The sequence below is a fragment of the Cervus canadensis genome, chromosome 13, assembly GCF_019320065.1.
Source record: "Cervus canadensis isolate Bull #8, Minnesota chromosome 13, ASM1932006v1, whole genome shotgun sequence".
Classification (NCBI taxonomy): Eukaryota; Metazoa; Chordata; class Mammalia; order Artiodactyla; family Cervidae; genus Cervus; species Cervus canadensis.
In genome coordinates, this window is record NC_057398.1 from 41,230,528 (window position 1) to 41,256,240 (window position 25,713).

The following is a 25,713-nucleotide window of genomic DNA, read 5'->3' on the forward strand; positions in this document are numbered from 1 at the left end:
TAAAACTGCAACTTTACCAGCACTTTAATATGAGGAAGTTGGCCAGCATACCGTAAGCAAAAGCTCTGACTCTCATATTCCTCAACTGTAAAATAAGACGATTAAACTGAGTCATCGCTGAGGTCCCATCCAATTCATTTATTTCATGGTTCTCCTTCCTCCTTGTACTTTTAAGTATGGTACAGGCTGAGAACTAGACTGTGTGTGCTCAGTCGCTCAGGCATGTCCGACTCTTTGCAATCCCATGGACTGTAGCCCGCCAGGCTCCTCTGTCCAAGGAATTCTCCAGGCAAGAATACTGGAGCGGGTTGTCATCTCCCCCTCCAGGGGATCTTCCCAACCCAGGGACTGAACCCACATCTGTTGCATCCCCTGCATGGGCAGGCGGATTCTTTACCGCTGAGCCACCTGGGAAGCCCCTACCACACGAACAAACAGGATGCATTCATTACTGCCACAGAGTGCTTAAGAATTCACACTCAACTGTTTAAACTTGTCACATTATAAATGCATTAGAATCATTTATTCATTAGAAAAATAAGTGTTTTGAACAATGAAGCTTTCAGTTTTTATGTATGTAATTCATGAATAAAAAACCAACTATCTAAGTGTTTCTGTTCAGAGAAGTCAGTAATGGAAAGCTATAAATTCAACTCAAATTACATAATATAAAAAGCTCACCTGCATTACTAGAAGGTAATATCTTTAAACAAATTCATTTTAAAATAGGATGTCCCCAACTTTTTCAGAACTTATAATGGATATAATATTACATTTGTCATTATCTTCTTTTATAATAGTTCTTTAGCCTTAAAATGTAATATTTGTACTTTCAGAATTTCTGATAAATAGATCATAATTTCATGTGATAGTTACACATTCACATATAGTACAATGTAGTGGTCAAGTATTAGTGATGGTAATTAACAAATTATTGAAGTAATAAAAAACCATCATTTAAACAATTTTAATGTTCCACGAGAGGATAATTTATATCCAACATATAAAACACATACAGGTAACTTTAAGAAAAAAATTATATATCACCTTTAAATAATCAAAAGTAGCAGTAAGATTTTCTGGATTATTTTCAGCCTGTAGAAGGGTTTTCACTGCCTAAATTTAAGCAACGTGCTGATTAGAAAAGAGACAATATATTAATAGTAGTTATATATACCGTGGTATATTTATACATATCTGTTTGTATGTGTGTGCATGTATATCAACAGCCAACTTAAGGTGTCTGGTTCTTTTTGTAAACTATAACTTCCAAGTTGTATTTTACACGAGTAAGATCCGAACAGATAATTCAATCTAGTACTTTTGTTAGTTTTGTCTCTCATTCTCTTTTCCACATGTTAGTTTTTGTGTCTCTTTATTGATTACATGAAATACAACTCTCATTTCCAACATATCTCCCAGGAGAAGTTAAATAAGTTCCATTAGGTACTGATTATCATTTTTCACTTTACATTTCTGTATTCACCTGGTCTGAAAAAACAATTAACCATGTAGTTTTTCTTCCATCCTTTTAAATTACTTGTTTTCACCCAGTAATAAGGATACAATGGAAGACCTGGATTAAAATCAAAGTGAACTATGCCCCCATATAAAAAACTATCATAATCTGAGATTTTTCTAGAACCTTCAAACATGTTACACTAAAACTAATGGATTTAAAAATTAATATTGTCTTGAAGGGGCATTTATCAGAGGTCATGGCATAATCTACAACAGAAAGTTTACTGAATACCCTATTTAATTGTAAAGAACAAACACGGACACTTCACGTGATGAGAGAAGCTGAACTGTCTTTTACTGCAGTTTCAACCTCTTGGTTTGGCCGTTCTGGATCAAGAAGGGCAATGCTATTGGAGTTTTGCCCCTGTTCGTCTACCTTTGTGGAAGCAGTCTGGTCTTGGGGCTTTTTGTCCTCTTTAGCCAACTCTAAGGTCACACTCTCCCCAGACGGCTGAAGTGACCTCTCTAAATGAACCACTTGTTTCCTTGCTTCGGCTTCTTGTTCACACAGCAGTCTCTCCACCTCCACCTCGAGCTCCAGAGTCTCCTCGTCGGCATGCACATCCAGCTGCTGCATCAGCTCCTCCAACTTCCTGGCCTTGCGGAGCTCGTTCTGCTGGATGATGGTGCAAAGGTGCTCAGTGAGCTGCTCTTTAAGCTCCGTCTTGCGCTGCAGCTCCAGCTTTGCCGTCACGTACTCTGCTTCAGCCCTGTCAAACCGCTTCCTGCAGGAGCAGACACGAACACTGGTCTATTAGCTAGCTACTGAAGGAGATAGTCAGAGGGCTAGACACAGTAACTCCAACACCAGAAAAAATGATATATGAAGAAAATATGGCTATTAATACTTTACAGACACCTGTCTACATGTTAGACCAAGTAGGGTACTGCTGCTGAAACTTCCACAACATGCACATCTGGACTCTCCTGACCTAACCACATTTTCCTGTACCCATTTCCTCTTTCCAAGGCTGTGCCTGAATGAAACCAGGTTGAAAGGTTAATTCAGTGGTGTGCTAGCTCCAGTGGGGGAAAGCCCTAATATGTAGTGTTTGTCAATTTCTGTAGTGAAAATATGATTACCATGGTCAATTTCAAGCTACTGATGTGATATCCCTGAATGCACAATTGGGAAGAGATACACAAACTCTCTCATGAACCAGGCAAAACCAGCTCTAGCATATAGTCAGTTAAATTTATGAGAGGTAAAACAGTAAGAGATGGAGAAAGCAGAAAAATCTGTATCTCTTGACTAAATGGATTAGAAAAGGGAGAAACCTTTTGGTGGAGAAAGACATGGACAGTAGCACCTATTGCTTGTGAGAACCAAAAATGTCTCCAGATATTACCAAATGTCTCCTAAGGGGCAAAACTGCCCCCAGTTGAGAAGCGCCAGATTGTTTTCACCCTGTCCACTCTGCAACAGACTACCGTGGGACTTTTACTAAGAAAAGTCAATTATTTTTATATAGAAACTCCATAGGTAGATAATGCCAGTCTTATTTGATGTAGGGTAATTCTACTGAGGATGTCAATTTACAATCTCCCTTTTTTTTTTATTTGCCTTTCCATATAATGTGTCAGTTTTCTTTTTGTCTACAAGAGGTTGATCCCTACCTACCAACTAATTATTCTATTTAGTTACTACTAAGATCATGGCATCTGGTCCCATCACTTCATGGGAAATAGATGGGGAGACAGTGGAAACAGTGTCAGACATTAATTTTCTGGGCTCCAAAATCACTGCAGATGGTGATTGCAGCCATGAAATTAAAAGCCGCTTACTCCTTGGAAGGAAAGTTATGACCAACCTAGACAGCATATTAAAAAGCAGAGCATTGCTTTGCCAAGAAAGGTTCGTCTGGTCAAGGCTATGGTTTTTCCAGTGGTCATGTATGGATGTGAGAGTTGGACTGTGAAGAAAGCTGAGTGCCGAAAAATTGGTGCTTTTGAACTGTGGTGTTGGAGAAGACTCTTGAGAGTCCCTTGGACTGCAAGGAGATCCAACCAGTCCATCCTGAAGGAGATCAGTCCTGGGTGTTCATTGGAAGGACTGATGCTGAAGCTGAAACTCCAGTACTTTGGCCACCTTGTGTGAAGAGTTGACTCATTTGAAAAGACCCTGATGCTGGGAGGGATTGGGGGAAGGAGGAGAAGGTGATGATAGAGGATGAGATGGTTGGATGGCATCACCGACTTGATGGGCATGAGTTTGAGTAAACTCTGGGAGTTTGTGATGGACAGGGAGGCCTGGCGTGCTGCGGTTCATGGGGTCGCAAAGAGTCGGACACGACTGAGCAAGTGAACTGAACTGAACTGAAGAGTTGTGAGGGCTATGCTGCCTTACCTGCTATGATTGCCTCACTTTGCATGTGTGCATGCTCAGTCGCTTCAGTCCTGTCCAACTCTTTGCGACCCTGTGGACTGTAGCCTGCCAGGCTCCTCAGTCCACGAGATTCTCCAGGCAAGAGTACTGGAGTGGGCTGCCATGTCCTCTTCCAGGGGATCTTCCCGACTCAGGGATCAAACCCGGGCCTCCTGCATTACAGGCGGATTCTTTACTGCTGAGCCACCAGGGAAGCCCTGCCTTACCTTATTCAATGTAATAGTAATTTCCAGCACTAGAGTTACGGCAAGAAAGAAATAGGTATTATCTCCTTATGCAAGAGTCTCTGTCTCAGAAGGAAATACAGTGAAAAATAAATAAGTAAAAGGCCTTACTTTTAGAGAACCCAGGGTTCAAAACCTATCTTTGCCATTTATAATGTGTGTACGTGTTTTGGCAAAACCTTTTCTGGATGTGAGTCATACTAGCTCAGGGACAGAGAGGGTTTTACTGCAGGATGTAAGAGGCAGTCTCAAAGGCATGTCATCAGGATAAAGGGCTCTTCTCTTCAATGGTCAGAAACCAGAGTTTCTTTCTTTGAGGCTTTCCTATCATATTCACAGCCCAGTATGGCCACCAGCTGTGTGATATCAAATTTTCTTCAATCAAACCCTCCATGTTCCAAAATTCCTTCTGGCTGGGCTGGTTTGGCTTGACTTATATCAGTTTAAACAGAACCCTTAATGCCAGGTCATGCCAGGCCCCTCAGTTCAGTTTATGGATTAAATGTTCTGGGGTTCCCATTTTTGTTATCCAGTGTGCCCCAGGATCAACATCATGAAAACAACACACAGCCAGGTTCCAGTGGAAGAGGCTGAAAAGAAGGCATGCAGTGACTCAATATTCCAGTGTGGTGAGCAGGGGTGGCTTCGTGAACTAAGTCTTGGTTCGTCTATAAAATGGCGATGATAATACCTCATAGGAGTGTTAACTAAGCGTTAAATAGAAAAAGGAGGGCAAGTGTCTAGCCCAGTGCCTGGCAGGCATTCAAGGAACAGAAGTTCCTCTTCAGAGCACCAGAATTAAAAAGTACTGTTAGTATATCACTAAACATGTATCTGGGCTTCCCTGGTGGCTCAGATGGTAAAGAATTTGCCTACAATGCAGAAACCTGAGTTTGATTCGTGAGTGGGGAAGATTCCCTAGAGAAGGGCATAGCAACCCACTCCAGTATTCTTGCTTGGAGAATCCCATGGACAAAGGAGCCTGGCAGGCTACAGTCCATGGGATCATGACTGAGCAGCTAAGCACACAAACAAATACTTAAAATTAAACTTAAGTACAATTTAAGAACTTAGGGTTTATATTTGAAAACTCTTATTTACATAATGTTCATTTCTCACATTTAATTTTTTTACTGTCATCTAGTAAATATAAGAATGAGAACAAGCTGTTTTTCAACTACCCCTATGTTAAAAGAATTGTTACAAAGGAGGGTATGCTGGGTATCTGGATCCCTTATTCTCATATAATATCCTACCTATGAATGTTCTTTCATCAAGCTTGAGAGCTCTGACAACAGCCTCTAGAGGTACATGTATCTTGTCCCTCCCTTTGACTCAAGCCCCCCTTCTCTGCAAGTCTGTGGTCAGCCTCAGCCAGTCAAAGTCAGTTAGTAAGGATTTACTGACTAGGCTCATGAATGCTGAATTGAAATAAAATTTGCAAATCGGTCCCTAGGTTTCCATTGATCTTTCACTCTGAATAAATCATTGAAGATTCAGCATTTTGTTTATTTATTTAAAGTCCTCTGGCCAGAAACATGCATATATATATATATACACACAGACTTTTTTTTTACACAGTGATTTATGTTAAAAAAATATTGATTAGTTTCACAAACTGCACTACAAGTCTGGGGGTCAGGTGGATAATACCAAATCAGACTATGAAGACATACTTTGGAACAGAATAATAAGAGCATTATACATAATACAGTAAGACAAATTGAACTGGAAATGTAATTATAGAACCATTTTGTTATTTTAAAGGAATCTTGAATGATTTAATGAATGTTATTTAAAGGATTCTAGAAACTATCTCTTGGTTTCAGTATCCCTGAAAATTTTTTAAAACACCATTAACCCTTGGCATGCATTAGGTCCCACTGGAACTAAAAGTTTTCTTAGAACTTTTAGTTCTCTAGTTTCTTTTCTGAACAGTTCTAACTATTTGTAAGTATCAACATATCATAGTTTTTATTATTTCTTAGAAGTTTTCCAGAGAACAAAGAGAAAATTTATTTATATTTTGAAAAATACACTAATTATATTTTACAATTACTTTATCAGTCCACTGGGCCCTTTTAGAAATCTAAGATACATTATGGGATTGTTGAAATACAGTTTTTCTTGTATCTTGAAACATTTGTCATTTCCTCACCCTAGGAATTACTTCCTCATTACTCATCTATTATTCCCATGTATGCTGAAAAATTAAAATAATAAGAAAACAGAGAATGATGGAATGACCTAAAAGGATGATACAATAATGAACTGCTTAGTTTCCTTACTGTTTTGCCAAAGTATTACATCACCTTTTAATAAAGCATAAAATTAGACTGGAAACATCATACTTATAATCTGCTTTTAGCTTTCACTAAACACAAGTGAGGATTACTTTTCATTTTCTACCCAGAAGAGCAAAGAAAATTTACAGAAGAAGACATTTGCAGTTACTGAATGTGAAAGTGTTAGTCACTTGGTTGTATCCCACTGTTTGCAACCCCATGGGCTGTAAGCCCTCAGGCTCCTCTGTCCATTGACTTCTCCAGGCAAGAATACCGGAGTGGGTAGCCATTCCCTTCTCCAGGGGATCTTCCTGATCCAGGGTTTGAACCCGGGTCTCCTGGACTGCAGGCAGATTCTTTACCATTTGAGCCACCAGGGAAGCCCATTTTGCAGTTATGAGACAAATCATAATGCAGAGTTCCAAAGAATGGCAAGGAGAGATAAGAAAGCCTTCCTCAGTGATCAACGCAAAGAAACAGAGGAAAACAACAGAATGGGAAAGACTAGAGATCTCTTCAAGAAAATTAGAGATACCAAGGGAACATTTCATGCAAAGATGGGCTCAATAAAGGACAGAAATGATATGGACTTAACAGAAGCAGAAGATATTAAGAGGAGGTAGCAAGAATACACAGAAGAATTGTATAAAAAAGATCTTCATGACCCAGATAATCATGAAGGTGTGATCACTCACACTCACCTAGATCCAGACATCCTGGAATGTGAAGTCAGGTGGGCCATAGGAAGCATCACTATGAACAAAGCTAGTGGAGGTGATGGAATTCCAGTTGAGCTATTTCAAATCCTAAAAGATGATGCTGTGAAAGTGCTGCATTTAATCTGTCAGCAATTTGAAAAACTCAGCAGTGGCCACAGGACTGGAAAAGGTCAGTTTTCATTCCAATCCCAAAGAAAGGCAATGCCAAAGAATGCTCAACCTACCATACAATTGCACTCATGTCACACGCGAGTAAAATAATGCTCAAAATTCTCCAAGCCAGGCTTCAACAGTACGCAAGCCACGAACTTTCAGATGTTCAAGCTGGTTTTAGAAAAGGCAGAGGAACCAGAGATCAAATTGCCAACATCCGCTGGATCATCGAAAAAGCAAGAGAGTTCCAGAAAAACATCTACTTCTGCTTTATTGACTATGCCAAAGCCTTTGACTGTGTGGATCACATAAACTGTGGAAAATTCTAAAAGAGATGGGAATACCAGACCACCTGACCTGCCTCTTGAGAAACCTGTATACAGGTCAGGAAAGAACAGTTAGAACTGGACATGGAACAACAGACTGGTTCCAAATAGGAAAAGGAGTACATCAAGGCTGTATATTGTCACCCTGCTTATTTAACTTTTATGCAGAGTACATCATGAGAAACGCAGAGCTGGAGGAAGTACAAGCTGGAATCAAGATTGCCGGGAGAAATATCAATAACCTCAGATATGCAGACGATATCACCCTTATGGCAGAAAGTGAAGAACTGAAGAGCCTCTTGATGAAAGTGAAATAGGAGAGTGAAAAAGTTGGCTTAAAGCTCAACATTCAGAAAACTAAGATCATGGCATCTGGTCCCATCACTTCATGGAAAATAGATGGGAAAATAGTGGAAACAGTGGCTGACTTTTGTTTTTCTGGGCTCCGAAATCACTGTGGATGGTGATTGCGGCCATGAAATTAAAAGACGCTTACTCCTTGGAAGCAAAGTTATGACCAACCTAGACAGTATATTCAAAAAGCAGAGACATTACTTTGCCAACAAAGGTCCGTCTAGTCAAGGCTATGGTATTTCCAGTGGTCATGTATGGATGTGAGAGTTGGACTATAAAGAAAACTGAGCACCAAAGAATTGATGCTTTTGAACTGTGGTGTTGGAGAAGACTCTTGAGAGTCCCTTGGACTGCAAGGAGATCCAACCAGTCCATCCTAAAGGAGATTGGTCCTGGGTGTTCATTGGAAGGACTGACGCTGAAGCTAAAACTCCAATACTTTGGCCACCTGATGTGGAGAGCTGACTCATTTGAAAAGAGTGTGATGCTGGGAAAGATTGAGGGCAGGAGGAGAAGAGGGGGACAGAAGATGAGATAGTTGGATGGTATCACCGACTTAATGGGCATAAGTTTGAGTAGACTCCGGGAGTTGGTGATGGACAGGGAGGCCTGGCGTGCTGCGGTTCATGGGGTCGCAAAGAGTTGGACACGACTGAGCAACTGAACTGAACTGAGACAAATCAAAAGATGCATGTTGTGGCAGGCTAAAAAATGACCCCCCCCAAAGATATTCGCTTCCTATTCCCAAGAATCTGTGAACATTACCTCAAATGGCAAAAGATGTGACAAAGTTTAAGATTTTAAGAGGAATTTATTTTGGATTATCCAGCTGGGTATTAAATGTAATCACATGTTTCCTTTTGAGAAAGAGGCAGAGTAAGTTTTGAGAGAAAACAGGAGGAAGCAATGTGACCTTGGAGGCCCAGACCTGAGTAGTACAGCCACAAGCCAAGGTATGCCTTCAGCCACCAGACACCAAAAGGGACAAGGAATATATTTTTCCCTAGAGTCTCTGACAGAATGGCAACCCTGATAACATCTGATTTCAGACTTCTGGTTTCCAGAAGCACAAGAGAATAAACTTCTATTGTTTTAAGCCACTGACTTTTTCATAATTTGTTATGGCAGTCCTACCAAATCAATATGGCTTCTCTGGTAGCTCAGCGCTAAAGAATTCACCTGCAATGTGGGATACCTGGGTTTGATCCCTGGGTCAGAAAGATCCCCTGGAGAAGGGAATGGTAACCCGCTCCAATATTCTTGCCTGGAGAATTCCATGGACAGAAGAGCCTGGTTGGCTACAGTCCCTGGGATTGCCAAAGAGTCAGACACCACTGAGCAACTGAGAACATTTATGTGTGTGTGCGTGTGCGTGTGTGTGTACACGCATGTGTGGACATACACATGGCAGTGTCTATTAAACATGGAAGGCAAATAGCACACATTGTTTTTCCTGGTATTTTGTTGTTCAGTTGCTCAGTCATGTCCAACTCTTTGCAACCCCATGGACTGCAGCACACTAGGCTTCCCTGTCTTTCACTGTCTCCCGGAATTTGCTCAAATTCAAGTCCATTGAATCAGTGATGCCGTCCAACCATATCATCTTCTGACGTCACCTTCTCCTTCTGCCTTCAATCTTTCCCAGGACACTGAGGGTTAAAGAAAAGTTCTACTGGGAGCCACTCTCAGTTTTACAAGCTGGTCTGCGCAGCACAGGGCAGCACTGTAATCACAGCTGTGAACAGCAGCAGCCGTGACAACTCTCTCCAGCTGGCTCACTCCAAGTGTCGTCTTCTCAGAGGTGTCTACCCTGACAGTGCTCTACAGGAACCAGTTTTAAGGTGAATTCTGGCCTATTTGTATGGAAGAATCTTTTGTGGGCAGAACAACAATATTTTTATTTAAACAAAGTCAAGGAAATCTCCCACAGAACCAATGAAACTGACTACCTTCAGTAGAAGTCTAAACCACAATACTATTATCACCAATCTATAATTGCCTAACAACCACAGCTGTAAATTTAGAAAATGTTGTCTTAATCTTCTGCATGACCCTAGTTCTAGGCTAAATACAACCCTGGTTCTAGGCTAAACTGTCTATGGCTCTCTTTGACTTAACTCAAGAGCTGATGTTTTTAAAAATAATGTCACACATACAATAAGGATATTCACAAACATCTATATCAGTGTTAGTACCATGACAAACTGTCATCTTTAGCTTGTTAAGAAATGCAACAATTTATCATGTAAAATCTTTTACTATATAAAGTGTACAAAAATGTCATGAAAAAATACTCATATACTGTGGGATATTGTCTCCTTTAACCAGCAATCCCACCTTCTTTGTGGTTCTCTGAAGGCTAAAACAATGGCATTTCTTATATAATGTTCAATGTACAAAGGCATCCTTCTCCAGCCCTCCCCTAGGACAGAATTAAAACATGATCAAATGATTTTTCTGTTGAGACATCCAGAATAATCAGAATTATTCATTTAAAAAGCTAAAAAGGCATAACAACATTCCTCTGGCAAACTTGTTACAGAGGAAAAATGTGCTAAAAATCTAGGCTTAGTCTAATCTTAGTAAAATCTTGGTTACCTTCTTAATGACCTTATTAATAGAAATGGAACCACCAGTTATCAGCTACTGATGGCATTAATTTATGCAGTTACTTAATAAAAGCAACCCATTAGGTCTAATAGCATATGGTCAAACAACAATTACAAAAATCACAAGGACACCACAAACCTCTTTCTTAAACAATAAACAGTGAATTAAAAACCACAATCAAGCATTTCCGCTTTATTAAATTGTTATATAAACATTCTGATGCTGTGGTTTACCCTGGACTAATGAGGCATTCTGATTGATTTCTACTGTTACAGAGAAAGATGCAAAACTGAGTCATTAACACAGCATTCCCTTGTGAAAAAAGACAAACCAGGATGATTAAAGCAATGTTGAAAAGACTGAAAACCCTGAAATTGGACTTAATTTTTTTGCTCTTTTATCTGTTTGCAAAGTTCACGTAATTCTTTACATGTGTTAGTTTGTTTTGAGAACATGCAATGATGATTTTTTCTCTTAAAAAAAAATGCCAATCATTGAAACCAAGGAAACATGTGATAGCAAACTATTTTACACAGAGCATAATTGAAAAAGAAAAAATCTTCAAGCTTTCAATACAGAGTGGTATTTTCTTTAAAATACTCAAATGCCTTTAAAAAATAAACTAGACCTTTCTTTGATGAAAACTGAAATGAGAACTAGTCTAATCCTTAGACCATCTCAGATAATCAAAATTTCTTAAAGAAAGAACACAGACTTGGTGTTAGAATAATATAGAGTTCTGGAGCAAGTCATTCAGACTTTCAGAGTCTCAAATATTAAACAGCTGATGGCTTAGCAGGAAAGACTAAAACATAAATAAATAAAGCAAGAAATCCTCTAACAGGGGTATAACAAAGTTAATGAGTAGGGCAGATTTAAGAGTTAATGAAGACTTCAAGAAGGAAATAATTTGATTAGACAGCATATTAAAAAGTGAGACATTACTTTGCCAACAAAGGTCCATATAGTCAAAGCTATGGTTTTCCAGTAGTCATGTATGGATGTGAGAGTTGGACCAAAAAGAAGCTGAGCACTGAAGAACTGATGCTTTTGAACTGTGGTGTTGGAGAAGACTCTTGAGAGTCCCTTGGACTGCAAGCAGAAAAAAACCAGTCAGTCGTAAAGGAAATTAGTCCTGAATATTCACTGGGAGGACTGATGCTGAAGCTGATGCTCCAATAATCTGGCCACCTGATGCAAAGAGTTGACTCACTGGAAAAGACCCTGATGCTGGGAAAGACTGAAAGCAGGAGGAGAAGGGAATGACAGAGGATGAGATGGTTGGATGGCATCACCAACTTGATGGACATGAGTTTGAGCAAGCTCCAGGAGTTGGTGATGGACAGGGAAGCCCGGCGTGCTGCAGTCCATGGGGTCGCAAAGAGTTGGACACAACTGAGCAACTGAACAGACTGAAAACCGGAATAGGTACAGCACCTAATACTATTGTTATGAGGCTTAACGATGATATACATAAATGCCTCTGGCCCAGCTAACAATATACATCAACTAAATCAGACTCCTAACTCACCGAGCATATGAATAGTCGAGGCTGGCCTGATCAATCCGGTTCCTGAGGATTCCAATGTCAGCTGACACCATGTCATCTAAAGCCTGTAACTCCTTCTGGATCCTCTTCAGTTTCATGGTTTCTGCCTGAGTTCTCTTAGATCTATAAAATGAAGAACATGAGTGGAAAAATAAAAATATTTTAAAATCACATGTCCACATACAACTGAAAAAACCAACCTACTGTATATACAATATGATTACAGTATATAATTTTTAAAAGCTAGAAAAAAAACAGAAAAACTGAAATTAATGCTAGTAATATTTTGGTATATCTCCAAAACTGCATTTGCGCTTTTTCCTCTTACGATTCCAAATTTTATTAGTAGTATATATTGTTTTCAGACACAAGAGAAAAAGTAATATTAAAAAAACAATAAATCGTTCACTCATAGGTCTATATTCATTCCCTAAGCACTAAAAGGATGTACCTGTATAGAGAACTGGATATATTAAGAGTATCGAACACAGCTTTTCAAATTCCTTAAACTCTTCTTGCAAAGCCCATTTTCATTTGTCTGATACTCAGCGGACACTGAGAACACATGCCAGCATTAAACATCATTTCTTTGTATGTCTGAGAATGTCTACGTGGTTTTAATTTTTAGGACTCATTTCTTCAAACTTTTATTATTTTGACTCCTCTTCTCTAGGTAATACTACAGGTCCTCAAAATTTTTTCCAGGGCTCAAAACCAAACACTCTATTTGCCCCCTTGTTTAAGGGCAACTTCAGCCCTTTCATCACTCCCAAGTACATCATCTATCTCAGAAACAATAAACAAATACAAAGCCAACCTTTAATTATGATTTCACTTGTTTCAAAATGTCATACACATTCTCAAAGGAAAATAAAACTCTTAACAAAACCACCATACTGAGACTTGATTTCTACTCCATTATGCATTCACTCTTGTTTTCTGTCTACAAAAGCTAACCAAATGATTTTTTTTATTTCAAATATTAATGATTCAGGCTTCCCACATGGCTCAGTGGTAAAGAACCTGCCTGCCAAACAGGAGAGGCAATAGATGCAGGTTTGATCCCTGGGTTGGGAAGATCCCCTGGAGAAGGAAATGGTAATCCACTCCAGCATTCATGCCTGGGAAATCCCAGGAACATAGGAGCCTGGTGGGCTATAGTCCATGGGGTCACAGAGTGGGACACAACTGAGCACACGTGCTTTAATAATCTATTGTCCATTTATTAGTAATCTAATCAGGTACATTTCCTTACATTTCTGTCTATAGCAGTGCTGTCTTAAATCAAAATCACATAAAGAAAAACAAGTACTGAGCCTGTAAATCTTTTTGTAAAATCCCCAGTAAACAGCCTCCCTAACCTCTTTCAAATTGAAGACTACTAAAACGCATTTCAATAATCACACTGTTTTCCTTCTTGAAATGTAAGTCAAGTTGAAATTCTCTATTCTTCGTGAAAGATCAAGATGTACAGTAAGAGAAAAATAAATCATTAGTTTTAAATACATATATCCCTTTGGCAGATAAAATCCTGAATTACTCTAATACCTACTTACCTTTCTCTCCAGCCCTATGCCTTCCTCTCCCCCTGACACATACCCTAGCTTTAATGAGAATTAGTTCTGCCAGACTTTTCTGGAGATCTAAAAAAAAAAAAAAAAATGCCACTGAATACTTGTTGGCATTTAGTTCGAACTATTCTCAAACACTGCTTTACTGACTGAGTTTGGTTTCCTAAGGCCATAGCATACCGGAAACTATAAACTAAAAGGGAAGAGTGGTAAGGGATGGGAAAGTGGCTCAAAGGGGACTGTTGCTGTTCCAGGCCCGTACAGGGCAGCAAGGGAACAGCGACTGCTGACAGACTGGTCCTGAAGGTGAGGGAAAAGCATACATATTGCATATTGCATACACAATATGCAACAGTGCTCTTAAGGGCGACCCAGAGTCATGGATAAAGTTAAGTTACATCATCTATCTTTTATCAGTGGGGGCAGGATAAAATTTTAAGAAAAATGGCCATAAAAAATACAATTAAGATTTGTGGGAGTATAAGTCACTTACTTGGAATAATCTTATTCCTCTACATGTCAGATGATTAAGGCTTAGGTCAAAATTAAAACCTGCATTTGTTGCTAACTTACTTATGAAGAAAGAAAGTGAAAGTGTTAGCCGCTCAGTCATCTCTGACTCTTTGCGACCCCATGGGCTGTAGCCCGCCAGACTCCTCTATCCATCGGAATTCTCCAGACAAGAATACTGGAGTGGGTTGTCATTCCCTTCTCCAGGGGATCTTCCCAACCCAGGAATCAAACCTGGGTCTCCTACACTGCAGGCAGATTCTTCACCATCTGAGCCACCAGGGAAGCCCAATTTACTTATATCGACAGCTATTTACTGCTCTCTTATGAGTATGTAGCTGGTTAAAACTAAAAAACACTGATGATGATCTTAAGTTTTAACTGCATCCAGATTCATAAATACATTATAATTTATGCTTTAAAAGCCTTCCTTAATAAATTAAGACTGGACTCTCTGTATCACTTGTGAAGCATAATTTGTTTAATAGGTCTTAAAAGTAATGACTGTAGAGAAAATGTCATTTATTAGAACAGACATAGGAAAATAGATACAGAACACGACAAAACTGATTGCAGGTTACAAATAACCTCTCCTGGTTCAGGTGCCTCACCTTTCTGCAATAGCTTTAGCCAAAAGAGCTTTCTTACGTTTATTTTTCTCTTCCATCAGCCGCTGTTCTTGCTGGAGGACTTCCCAACGAGATTTTTCTTGCCTTGGGAGCAAAAGTATAAAAATGAGCTTTTTATACTTTTCCACACCTTGCCAGTCTCAGTTCCTAAGTATAAAATTCAATCAACCAGATTATTTATATGTATATATATATACATTTTTTTCCCCAAAAGTTCTCTTAAAAGGAACCCATCTGTAGTTCATTATTTTGTTCTAATAGGAACAAAGACCATGATTTGAAGTAAAGGCTTAGATAAATTGGCCCTTTGAAATCCACTATACGTATATAATCTAGAAACCCACAAACTTGAAGCCAGAGTACTATGGCATCTTTTAGGAGTACAAAGAAACTTGTTTAAGTTAATCATGTATTATATGCAAAATAGATAGGACTATAAATTGTTCTATAGCTAATGTCAAATCTTTTAAGAGTTTTCTATAACAAACAATAACCAATGTTTATTTCATACATTTTTCTTTCAATTTATTCACTTCTTTCTAGCTCTCATTTTTAAAGAGTGAAACACTACGAAATAAAACTTGAATGCTGGGCTCAAAAAAAACTCCAAAGATCTACAAACATGAATTGTCTTCCAATCTATCCAATTCTGAAATACATTAAAATTTTCTGTAAACTCACAAACTTAATGTCAATGCAAATTAAACAAGGTAATGACAAAGCTGTTTGTCCCTATTACTGTCAACTTCTCATAGCCATTGTATCAAAAATCTCCCTTCTGAGACCTAGTAACCACTTGCAAAATTATCCTTTTCTCTTTATTCCTACAACCTCCACCTTAGTGCTGCCATTGGTCATTGCTCATTTTTACTGTTTGTAGGCTTCTCCTCCCCAGATATCTCAGTTGCAGCTGAAACCAGTACCCTCTGCCAAATGATCCGCAGCACCAACACCTGGATGTTTTCGGTTAGTTTTATCAGAGTGTCATCTCCCCTTTGGGGTCAAGGAACTCACTAGACAGGCATCTTCAGCTTCCAAGCCCTTCTTCATACTTCTTTAATTCTCTACAATTTTCTGGGCTATCGTGTGCCTCTTTCAGAAAAGTGAGATGTCATCTCCGAACATTCTCTAATGTATAGCTTTCCTTTTCCTCTCTTATAGCCTCAGAATTTCTCCTTTTCAACAACCATTCCTGAGATGACATTTCTTCTATGAAAAATTTCTCAAGTACCTAAAATGATAATAATAATTTTCCTAATGACATTCGACCTCAGTTTTCCAATTTAACACCCCCGCCACTTGTTTCAGGACTACGAGAGTTGACTACATTTAAGACATTAAATGTAGACACATTTAATTTTGGTTCCATAATTCATATGGCTTTATATCTCTTGTCAAAATGATTTCTTGGCTGTAAACCCTGGTGGGCAGGAAACACTTTAAACTTAGTAGAGAATCTGGATCAGCAGAGATTGGAAAAAGAGCTGAGATTAGATAAAACATATGACACTTTGAAAAAGAGTGACTCAGAAAATGGAAAACAGAAACAGAGACTATTCTTTCTTCCCTGTGAGTGATAAATCAGGAGAAACAAAGAAGGGCTATTCATACATAAGTCATATAATAGAAAAAAACTGATTATAAGAATTCACAAGTCACAGAATGGCAATTTCCACAAGAATGTGGCTAAACTAAATTTAGGAGGTGGTTTCTAATACCAATACAACAAATAAAGAAATCTAATGACTAATTATTTAATTTGTCCTCTCAATTCCCTATACTCTTTCCTTTGATCTTCATGTCTCTTCACAAGCACCCTTTTCTGAGTCAATGAAGATGCTACCTGAAAGTTGAAAGAATGGATTCAATCTGGGGAGGAGTATCATACATATAAGAACTGGTTTTGGTGAGTGTAAAGCACACAGGCTTTGGATCCAGAGACTTGCATGTGAACCCTAACTCTACTACTTATTAGCAGGGTATTCACTTTGCGAATACAGTATCTTTTCTAAGATATCACATCCGTAAAGTGAAAACAACGAATATGCATCCTAAGACTGTTGTGAAGACTAAATAACATGAAACATATAAAATGTTTAACACTGCTACTTATATTTAGGTATATTTTTCAACAGTTTATTCATCACATTTTTAGGTTAGACTATCAAACAAACAAAATATTAACACTGTATTTCTTCAAAGTTCAATGGGGAAAAAAAAAAGTAAAATGAAAAGAAAGTCTCATGGATATATAGACTTACTAACAATTCCACTTTCTTTTTTTCCAGTTGGCAATCTGGTTTTGGAGGCAGAACCTCAGCATTTTTATGAACTTCATGGGAATTCTTAAGTCCCAGTTCCTTTTGTTGACTTTCAGTACCCTGTGGTTTTCCATCACCAACAGGAGAGGTGAGTGTAAGGGGAGTAGGAGGAGAAGAACATGGTCTCTGAGTATTAAATCTTTGTTTTGGTGCAGAAAGCAGCTGCTCTGGAGATAATGAGGTTGACCCATCTTGAAGCCCAAATTTTTGACTTTGCTCTTGAAGTGCTCTTTCTCGCTGAAGTTGCTGTCGACTTTTCTTCCCATGGAGACGCCGCTGTGGTTCAAACGGATCTATATATTAAAAAAAAAGAATGGAGAAAAATTCCTTTGTGTGAGCAGCAATTAATTTTAACCTCTCTAAGAAAATAAAGCATTAACATTAAACTCAAGTAATTCTGCAGGGTTTTTCTTCCCTTGTCTTCCTTAAAATCCCAGGGGGAAAAGCTGCCATCTTCCTGCAGAATTTGACAGTTCTCTGATCACACTGCTAATATTTAACAAAAACTAACCTATTTCTCAATTTATCTTTAAGGAAGTCCATTTCTTTGTGAGTTAGGCCTTAGAATACAAAGCAAGGGTTCACCCTGATTTACTGTCAGAAGAATCTAATATGATCGAAGTTGGTAGACAAATGAATTCACTGATATGTCTTAAATTTGACTGATGGTTCTGTCTATTCTTCTGAAATAAAATGGTGGCTTTTTTCAAATGGGCTTCACCTTTCTTAAATTTTAACAGGTCTTAGGGTAATTTGATACATAGGTAGACACAATACACAAAGTATTACCAAATGAAGTCTTTTAATTTTAGGGATGCTAGTTAACCCTAAATTGTTTCCTTTCATCTTCCAAACAGCCTGGGACTATGTTCCCCAAAGTTCAGTTAGCCTTTAATCAATGTATGCAAGCTAATTTTAATAGCAGCCTGAGCAAAGCAATAGAGGAAGACAAAATAATCGGGAGAAGTCTTTTTTAAGAAGTATTATGAATTAAATGATAAGAAAGTAATTAAATGTACTTTTTGGACTGTCCATACCAGTATTAACCTTGTAGGTCAGACAACTGGAGACTCTGACTCACATTCACACTATACTTAAGATCAATAAGTGATACATTCCAATTAGTGCCCAGGAAATAAAACTGATAAGTTTTTGTAAATGACCTAAATGGGGTTTGTAAAACCTAATAATGACCTCTGAAACAACATAAGCTTATTATTTAAATTTCCCAAAGGAGAGTTAAAGCTTGGGAGTCAAATTTCCATTGTTGCTTTTCTCCACCTCATTAACCTTAGGCAAGTCAATTGATTATTAATACTCTATACCTCAGTTTCTTCATCTGTCAAACTGGTTGAAAATTTACTTGCTTTACTTAACTCAAGGAGTTGGTGTAAGAATTAAATGAAATATGGAAAGAAAATATTTTCAAAAGACATATAATCAAAAGTAAAATGTCATTACTATTGACTTTAGCCAGAAACACAAAGTACTGTACTATATCTTGCAACAGAAACTTATTCTAGGCTACTGATCTTTATTCACACCATCAGAAAATGCCACTAAGCCTGCTTACCTTTCAGTTATACTTGTTAGCTGAATTATTAATATCCCTCTGAAAGTCAGTAATGCAGCTTCCATTTTATTTTGCATTTTCACAGAACCCACCTATGAGATTAAAAATGCTAATTTTTAAACTCCCAAACAACAAATCAGGTCACTTAAGAATTAAACAAATGACAAAAAAACCTTTTGGAACTAGTAAGTCATTATAGCAAGGTTGCAGAATATAAGATTAATATACAAAAACCAATCACTTTCCTAGCAGCAATGAACAAGTGGAATTTGATATTAAAAAACCACAGTCACATTTATGTTAGCATTCAAAAAAAGAATTACTTAGATATAAATCTAGCAAAATATGTACAAGATGTAAGAGGAAAACTACAAAACTCAAATGAAATCAGGGAACTAAATAAATGGAGAGATATTCCACACTCATGAATAAGAAGACTCAACACTGTCAAGATGTCAATGTCAGTTCATCCTAAACTGATCCTATAGATTCAGAGCAATGCCAATTAAAATCCCAGCAAGTTATTTTGTGGATACTAACAAACTGATTCTTAAGTTTCTATAGAGAGGCAAAAGATCCAAAATAACCAATAAAATATTGAAGAACAAAGTTGGACTGGCACTGCTTGACTGTAACACTTACTATAAAACTATAGTAATCATGACAGTGGGAATTAGCAGAAGAGTAGAATAGAGATCAATGGAATAGACTAGGGAGCCCAGCAATAGGCCCACTTTAATACAGTCAACTGATCTTTGACAAGGGTGCAAAGGCAATACAGTAGAACAAAAATATTCAACAAATGGCACAAAAATAAATCTAGACACAGACCTTATACCTTTCACTCAAAAGGGATCATAGACCTAATGCAAAACTCAACTATAAAACTCCTAAAAGACAACACAGGAGAAAATCTAGAAGATGTCAGATATAGCAGTGAATTTCAGATATAATACCAAAAGAGATAAGTGATAAACTATACTTGATGAAAATTAAAAACTTCTGCTCTGTGGAAAACAATGTCAAAGAAAGAGAAGACAAGCCACAAACTAGAAGAAAACATTTGCAACTGACACATCTAATAAAAGACTGCTATCTAAAATATATACAGAATTCTTAAAACAATAAGAAAACCTCATTAAAAAATGGGTCAGAAACCTTAACAGATACCTTGTCACCAAAGAAGATATACACATAACAACTATGCATATGAAAAGAATCTAAACTATATACCACAGGGAAATGCAAATTAAAATGAGATACCACTACACAAATAGCAAATGGCAAATAGACGGGGATCCAATGGAAACAGTGAGAAATTTTATTTTCTTGGGCTCCAAAATCACTGCAGATGGTGACTGCAGCCATGAAATTAAAAGATGCTTGCTCCTTGGAAGAAAAGTTATGACCAATCTAGACAGCATATTAAAAAGCAGAGACATTACTTTGCCAGTAAAATTCTATCTAGTCAAAGCTATGGTTTTTCCAGTAGTCATGTATGGATGTGAGAGTTGGACTATAAAGAAACTTGAGTGCCGAAGAATTGACACTTTTAAACTGTGGTGTTGGAGAAGACTCTTGAGAGTCCCCTGGACTGCAAGGAGATCCAACCAGTCCATCCTAAAGGGTATCAGTCCTGAATATTCATTGGAAGGACTGATGCTGAAGCTGAAACTCCAATACTTTGGCTACCTCATGTGAAGAACTGACACATCTGAAAAGACCCTGATGCTGGGAAAGATTGAAGGTGGGAGGAGAAGGGGACGACAGAGGGTGAGATGGTTGGATGGCATCACCGACTCAATGGACATGGGTTTGAGTAAACTCTGGGTGTTGGTGATGGACAGGGAAGACTGGCGTGCTGTGGTTCATGGGGTCACAAAGAGTCGGACATGACTGAGAGACTTAATGGAACTGAACTAAACCACTACACAATCATTAGAATGGCCAAAAATCCGTAACACAGAGAACATCAAACATGGGTGAGGATGTAGAGCAACCTAAACTCTTTCATTGTTGGTGGGAATGCAAAATGGTAGTCACTTTGGAAGACAGTTTGGTGGTTTCTCACAGAACTAAACATTTCTTAACATATGGTTTAGCAGTTGTGCTCTTTGGTATTTTTAATGAGATAAAAACTCATATCCACACAAAAACCTGAACATGGACATTTATAGAAGCTTAATTCATAACTGCCAAAACTTGGAAGCAACCAAGATGTCCTTCAGTAAGTAAATGGATAAACTGTGGTACATACAGACCAATGGATTATTATTCAAAGCTAAAAATAAAAGAAATCAGCTATCAAGCCACACAGAGCATGGAGAACCTTAACTGCATACTACTAAGAGAGAGAAAACAATCTGAAAAGGTTATATACTATATGATTCCAACTATATGACATTTTGGAAAAGGTAAAACTATGCAGACAGTAAAAGAATCAGTACCTGCTAAGGTTTAAGGAGAGAAGAGAATGAACAGACAGAGAAAAGAGGATGTTTAGGACAGTGAAAATACTCTGTATACTATAATGATAGATACATGACATCATGCATTTGTCCAAACTTGTGGAATGTATTAATACCAAGAGTGAACCCTAATGTAAACTGTAGACTTCGGTGACTATGATGGGTCAATGAAAGTTATAACAAATGTGTCATTCTGGAAGAAGACGTTGATACTGGGGATGGCTATGTACCTGTTAGGGCAGGGACTATCTGGGAAACCTCTGTATCTACCTGTCAATTTTGCCATCAACCTAAAACTGCTCTTAAAAAATAAAGTCTTTAGGAAGAATTGGGGGAGGAAAAAAGGAACTTGCTCTTTTGCACACTTTTTTGGGGGGCCACAAGTATCAAGGAGGCTGTGGTAAACTGGGAGCACAAGTATTGTTTAAAGCGGACAATCCATTAGCCACCTCTAACCGACCCCATGGACAGTCCATGGAATTCACCAAGCCAGAATACTGGAATGAGTAACCTTCCCCTTCTCCAGATCTTTCCAACCCAGGGATCAAACCCAGGTCTCCCACACTGCAGGCAGATTAATTACTAGCTGGGCCACCAGGGAAGCCCTTAAAGATGGCAGCTGTCACTAAAAAACTTAAGTCCAAGTTACCAGACAGTTTGATTTTTCACTAGAAAAATTCAGATTTTTTTGTCAAATATAGAGAACTGTATCAATCAAGAAAATCTAGATTATGCTATAGGGGCAAAGAACCCTGGAAACGTCATGGTTTTAAACAACAAAGGTTTATTTCTTATTAACGCCACGTGCCAACTGAAGGCCAGAACGGGCTTCCTGCTGATCGGCCTCTTAGGGCTCCAGGCTGACTGCCCAGTCAGTGTTTGCTAGCCCCCAGGGCAGGTGAGAAAAGAGCTTAGGAAGGACTTGGTTTAGCAATTAATTGCTCTGACCCAGGAGTGACTTAACACTTATGCTTACAATTCAATGCTGAACCAGCATTAGGCCTGATCCAAAAACAAGGGCAACAGGAATACACTGGGAAGAGAAGTGAACCGGAAACAATTTCCCCAGTATTAATTTAAAAGAAGTTTTAAGATTCGATAATCCAAAAAGGGGGGAGGGGATGAAAAGACAAACATTTGTGGCTTAAATCAGGCCAGTGGGCTGAGTTTGTAATCTTGTTCTACATCTTTTAATTAAGCCCTGCTTTCCCCACCCAAGACAATTTGAATCATATGTTGATCATCCCCTTCCTTTGCTTTTTATGTCATACTGTGTCTACAAATACTTCTTTTAAATGTTATATTATTTAGTTATTTTAACTTTATATAAAGGATATCATGCAGGATATAATCTTCTTCAACTTAATATGATATTGCCATTATTCATCCATGTTGTTCATGTCGCTGTAGCCATTTAATTTTAACACTGCATAATACTGTATTGAGAATATTCTCTAAGAGTCTATTGATCTTCTACTGATGGAAGCATTTATTGCCAATGCTCACTTCACAATCTTCTCCCGCTATAGTGAACTATGACAGCACCAAATCATGGTGTGCAGTGGCTATATGGAACAATCACCTGTCAGCCCATGTTAGACATGAAACTAGAGTGAAAAATAAACCTTTACTATTTCAAACAACTGATATTTCAAGGCTATATGTTACTGCAGCTTAACTTGGCTTAACCTGACTTCACTATTATCAGTACTTTTGAAACTGCATTTGCCCCTTCTTGATCGTATTTCCTTGCCTTCTCATCATCCTAAATTTTGTGTTTCATTCCTTTAATTTTCTTTATATATTCCCTATATTCCTAAATGAATATACGTGCTTTGTATGATTTTGAGCTTCTATTAATGGTAGCAGACTGTATATATTCTTCTGCAATTTGCTCTCTTCACATATTAAGTCTATGAAATTTATGCATGCTAATACACGCTGCTTGTAATTCAATTCCCACTAGCTGTATAGTAGCCCAGTGGATGATTTTACCACAATTTATTTATCCACTCCCTTGTTAATGAAGACTAGGTTGCTTCCAGCTTTTTAATATTACAGACAATATAAACAAAGACCATTAGGAACATGTTTGACTTTCCCAGATGCCCATATGGGCTTCTCTAGACTATTGCTGTCTTTATTTTTGCTGGCAACCAACTCCATCTTCATAGATATTTAAATATATTTTTAAGGCTGGAGAACAGCTGGAAGGAGCCTTAAAAATTAAAGATTCAGCTCTTTTAGTTTTACAAATGAGAAATCCAAGACAAAAAGATTTAGAGGCAGAGCTGCGAGATCTACTATTTTCAACCACTGTGGTTGGCTGAGTATACAAAATGCTGAGATGTTTTCTTAAGATAGTCAAAGACTAGTTGGTGTCTATGTTCTAACATCTCAGTGAAATGATAGGTCTTAAAGTTAAGGTCCTTCATCCCCTCTCTATCCCAATTATGGAGATATTTAGAAATGTACTTCCAAATAATGAATCCAGTGTTCAATTTAGCATTAAGTCTTCCTTACTGGGGCAAACTCACCTCTACTAACACACAATCTCTGTGAAATACTGCCAAGCTCCATCCAACCACCAGCAGAGTAACATTTCTGTTAATTCTGTAGCAAGCTCTGGTACAACATCTACTATCACATTATATTATAATTTGTCTCCTCAGCAGACTATAAGCTCTTTGAAGGCAGGGATGAAACTCTGATTATATCAGCATCCCTAATGCAGAAGCTTCCCCCCCTTAACTTCGGGTCAGATAAGAAGCAAGGTACTAGTACCAGGAATGTCAGTTAATTACAAACTTTAGTGTAACTTTTAGGATTCAGCTTTTAAAGGTCTCTGGAGCAGTCAAAATTTTCCCGATCCATATAATCTACACTGCTATCACATTACAAATTTACTTCCTTTTCCATTCCTCAGGCCTAGATTATCTTCACTGCCACGCTAAAAACAAACAAGCTGACCTGAGCAACATCCAACATTCTCACACACTCTAATAAAAGGCATAGAAGGGATTATTAATTTCCCCCCAGAATGTGTAAGTTATGGTACCAAGAGTGGTGTAAACTCACAAAAGTAGCGTGCACTAGCAAGATCACTATACACAACTTTATGAAATTTCAATCACAAAGCACAGTTTATATTACGAGTTTCTCACCAAATATCAGCAAACTTAATTCCCTCATTAAAAAAATAACAAAACGGTAAAAGTCCATTGAGTGATTACACTATAAAGATGGAGAAGCAAGCACAAAACTTTAGCTTACACTGAAGTCAGCAGATGTGCATGTCTATAGATTGATAGGTAGCTAGATAGCTATACATTTCACACCTAATCTCTCAAAGACCCTTTTGGTTTGCTGACTCTCAAGAGTTGGAAGGAACTGCAAAAATCATCTGGCAACCAGAAGTGAATGCCAAGACTCCAGATGTATCATGACAAACTGCAACTTTCTGCATTTATTTAGATCCCTGTGCTTCCTTTTCCCAATCACAGCCTGCTTCTATGAATATACCACAATTTAACGCTAATACGATGTGTGCACCTCCTTCCTTTACTCTGACCCCAACCCTCCATCCACTGATTTGTGCAGCAAGCCTCCTACAGGTCACTTCCTCTCCCAAGTCCCATTCCTTTCTCAGGAAAAAGTCAAATCCCTGAAATAGATGCCTTAACTCTCTCAGTCTCGTGGGTCTGCCACACACCCCCCACCGCCACCTCAGCCGTGGCTCCAAGTGCATCCAACTCCTGAGCCCCCTCAATCCTGTACTCCGACTTACAGCTCCCTCTCCCTAACACAGGTAACCCTTTTCCCCGCCCCATTTCGCTCAAAAACTGCAGCCCCGCCCCTTCCCTTCACAGATCGAAGAATTAAAGCTCTGCAGACCCGTCCCTTTACCTTTAGGCTGCTTTAGTCGCCTCAGCTCCTCCTCAGAGAAGCCGGCCCAACCCTGCGCCATCCGCCTTGGCTTGCCAGCACGCTTAGTACCCCAAACCTCGGAGCCCCGACTGCCAACACGACTACCCAGGCACATCCGGGTTCTTCCCCGCCGCGGCTGACCAACCAATCAGCGCATCGAATTCTGGACGCAAGGCCCCCTTCTCCCTTGCCGCAGGACCCGGATCTCTTTCAGGCTGTCTCGGGCAGTGCCTGACAAAGTGCATAAGGAAATCTTGGCTTTGCAGACATTCGTTCCCCTTGACTTGGCTTTTCTCTTTCTCCCTGTCTCCTGTGCTTGTTGGATTATCGCTTCAAGAGGAAGAAGAGGAACCACCGATGCGAGTAGGCTGGAGATAAACAGGCAGTAAGAAAGTGGCTACGAGTCGGTGGCGGAGAAGGGAGGACAGACCCTGCCTCTAGGGGCCCTTTGTAAATTTACTGGAGCGGAGCCCTGTGCGTGGTGGTCTTGCGAGGCTTCACTGCGCGATTTGTAGAGGGTTCCTCTAAAACTGCAGACTTTATCCTGCAGGTTGACTCAAGAATATCCAGGTTTAAGCTTTTAAGTA

General features: G+C 38.7%; 1 protein-coding gene across 1 annotated transcript; it reads right to left on the bottom strand.

Moving 5' to 3' along the window:
- Positions 1–486: 486 nt before the first annotated feature.
- On the bottom strand, positions 487–25,283 carry GORAB (golgin, RAB6 interacting). The gene is made up of 5 exons (XM_043485575.1): positions 25,106–25,283; positions 17,103–17,451; positions 14,820–14,921; positions 12,110–12,250; positions 487–2,246 (listed from the first exon to the last, which is right to left on the bottom strand). Exons 1-5 carry the CDS (start codon positions 25,239–25,241, stop codon positions 1,787–1,789), a joined length of 1,188 nt encoding a protein of 395 aa, XP_043341510.1. The 5' UTR covers positions 25,242–25,283; the 3' UTR covers positions 487–1,786.
- Positions 25,284–25,713: the final 430 nt, after the last annotated feature.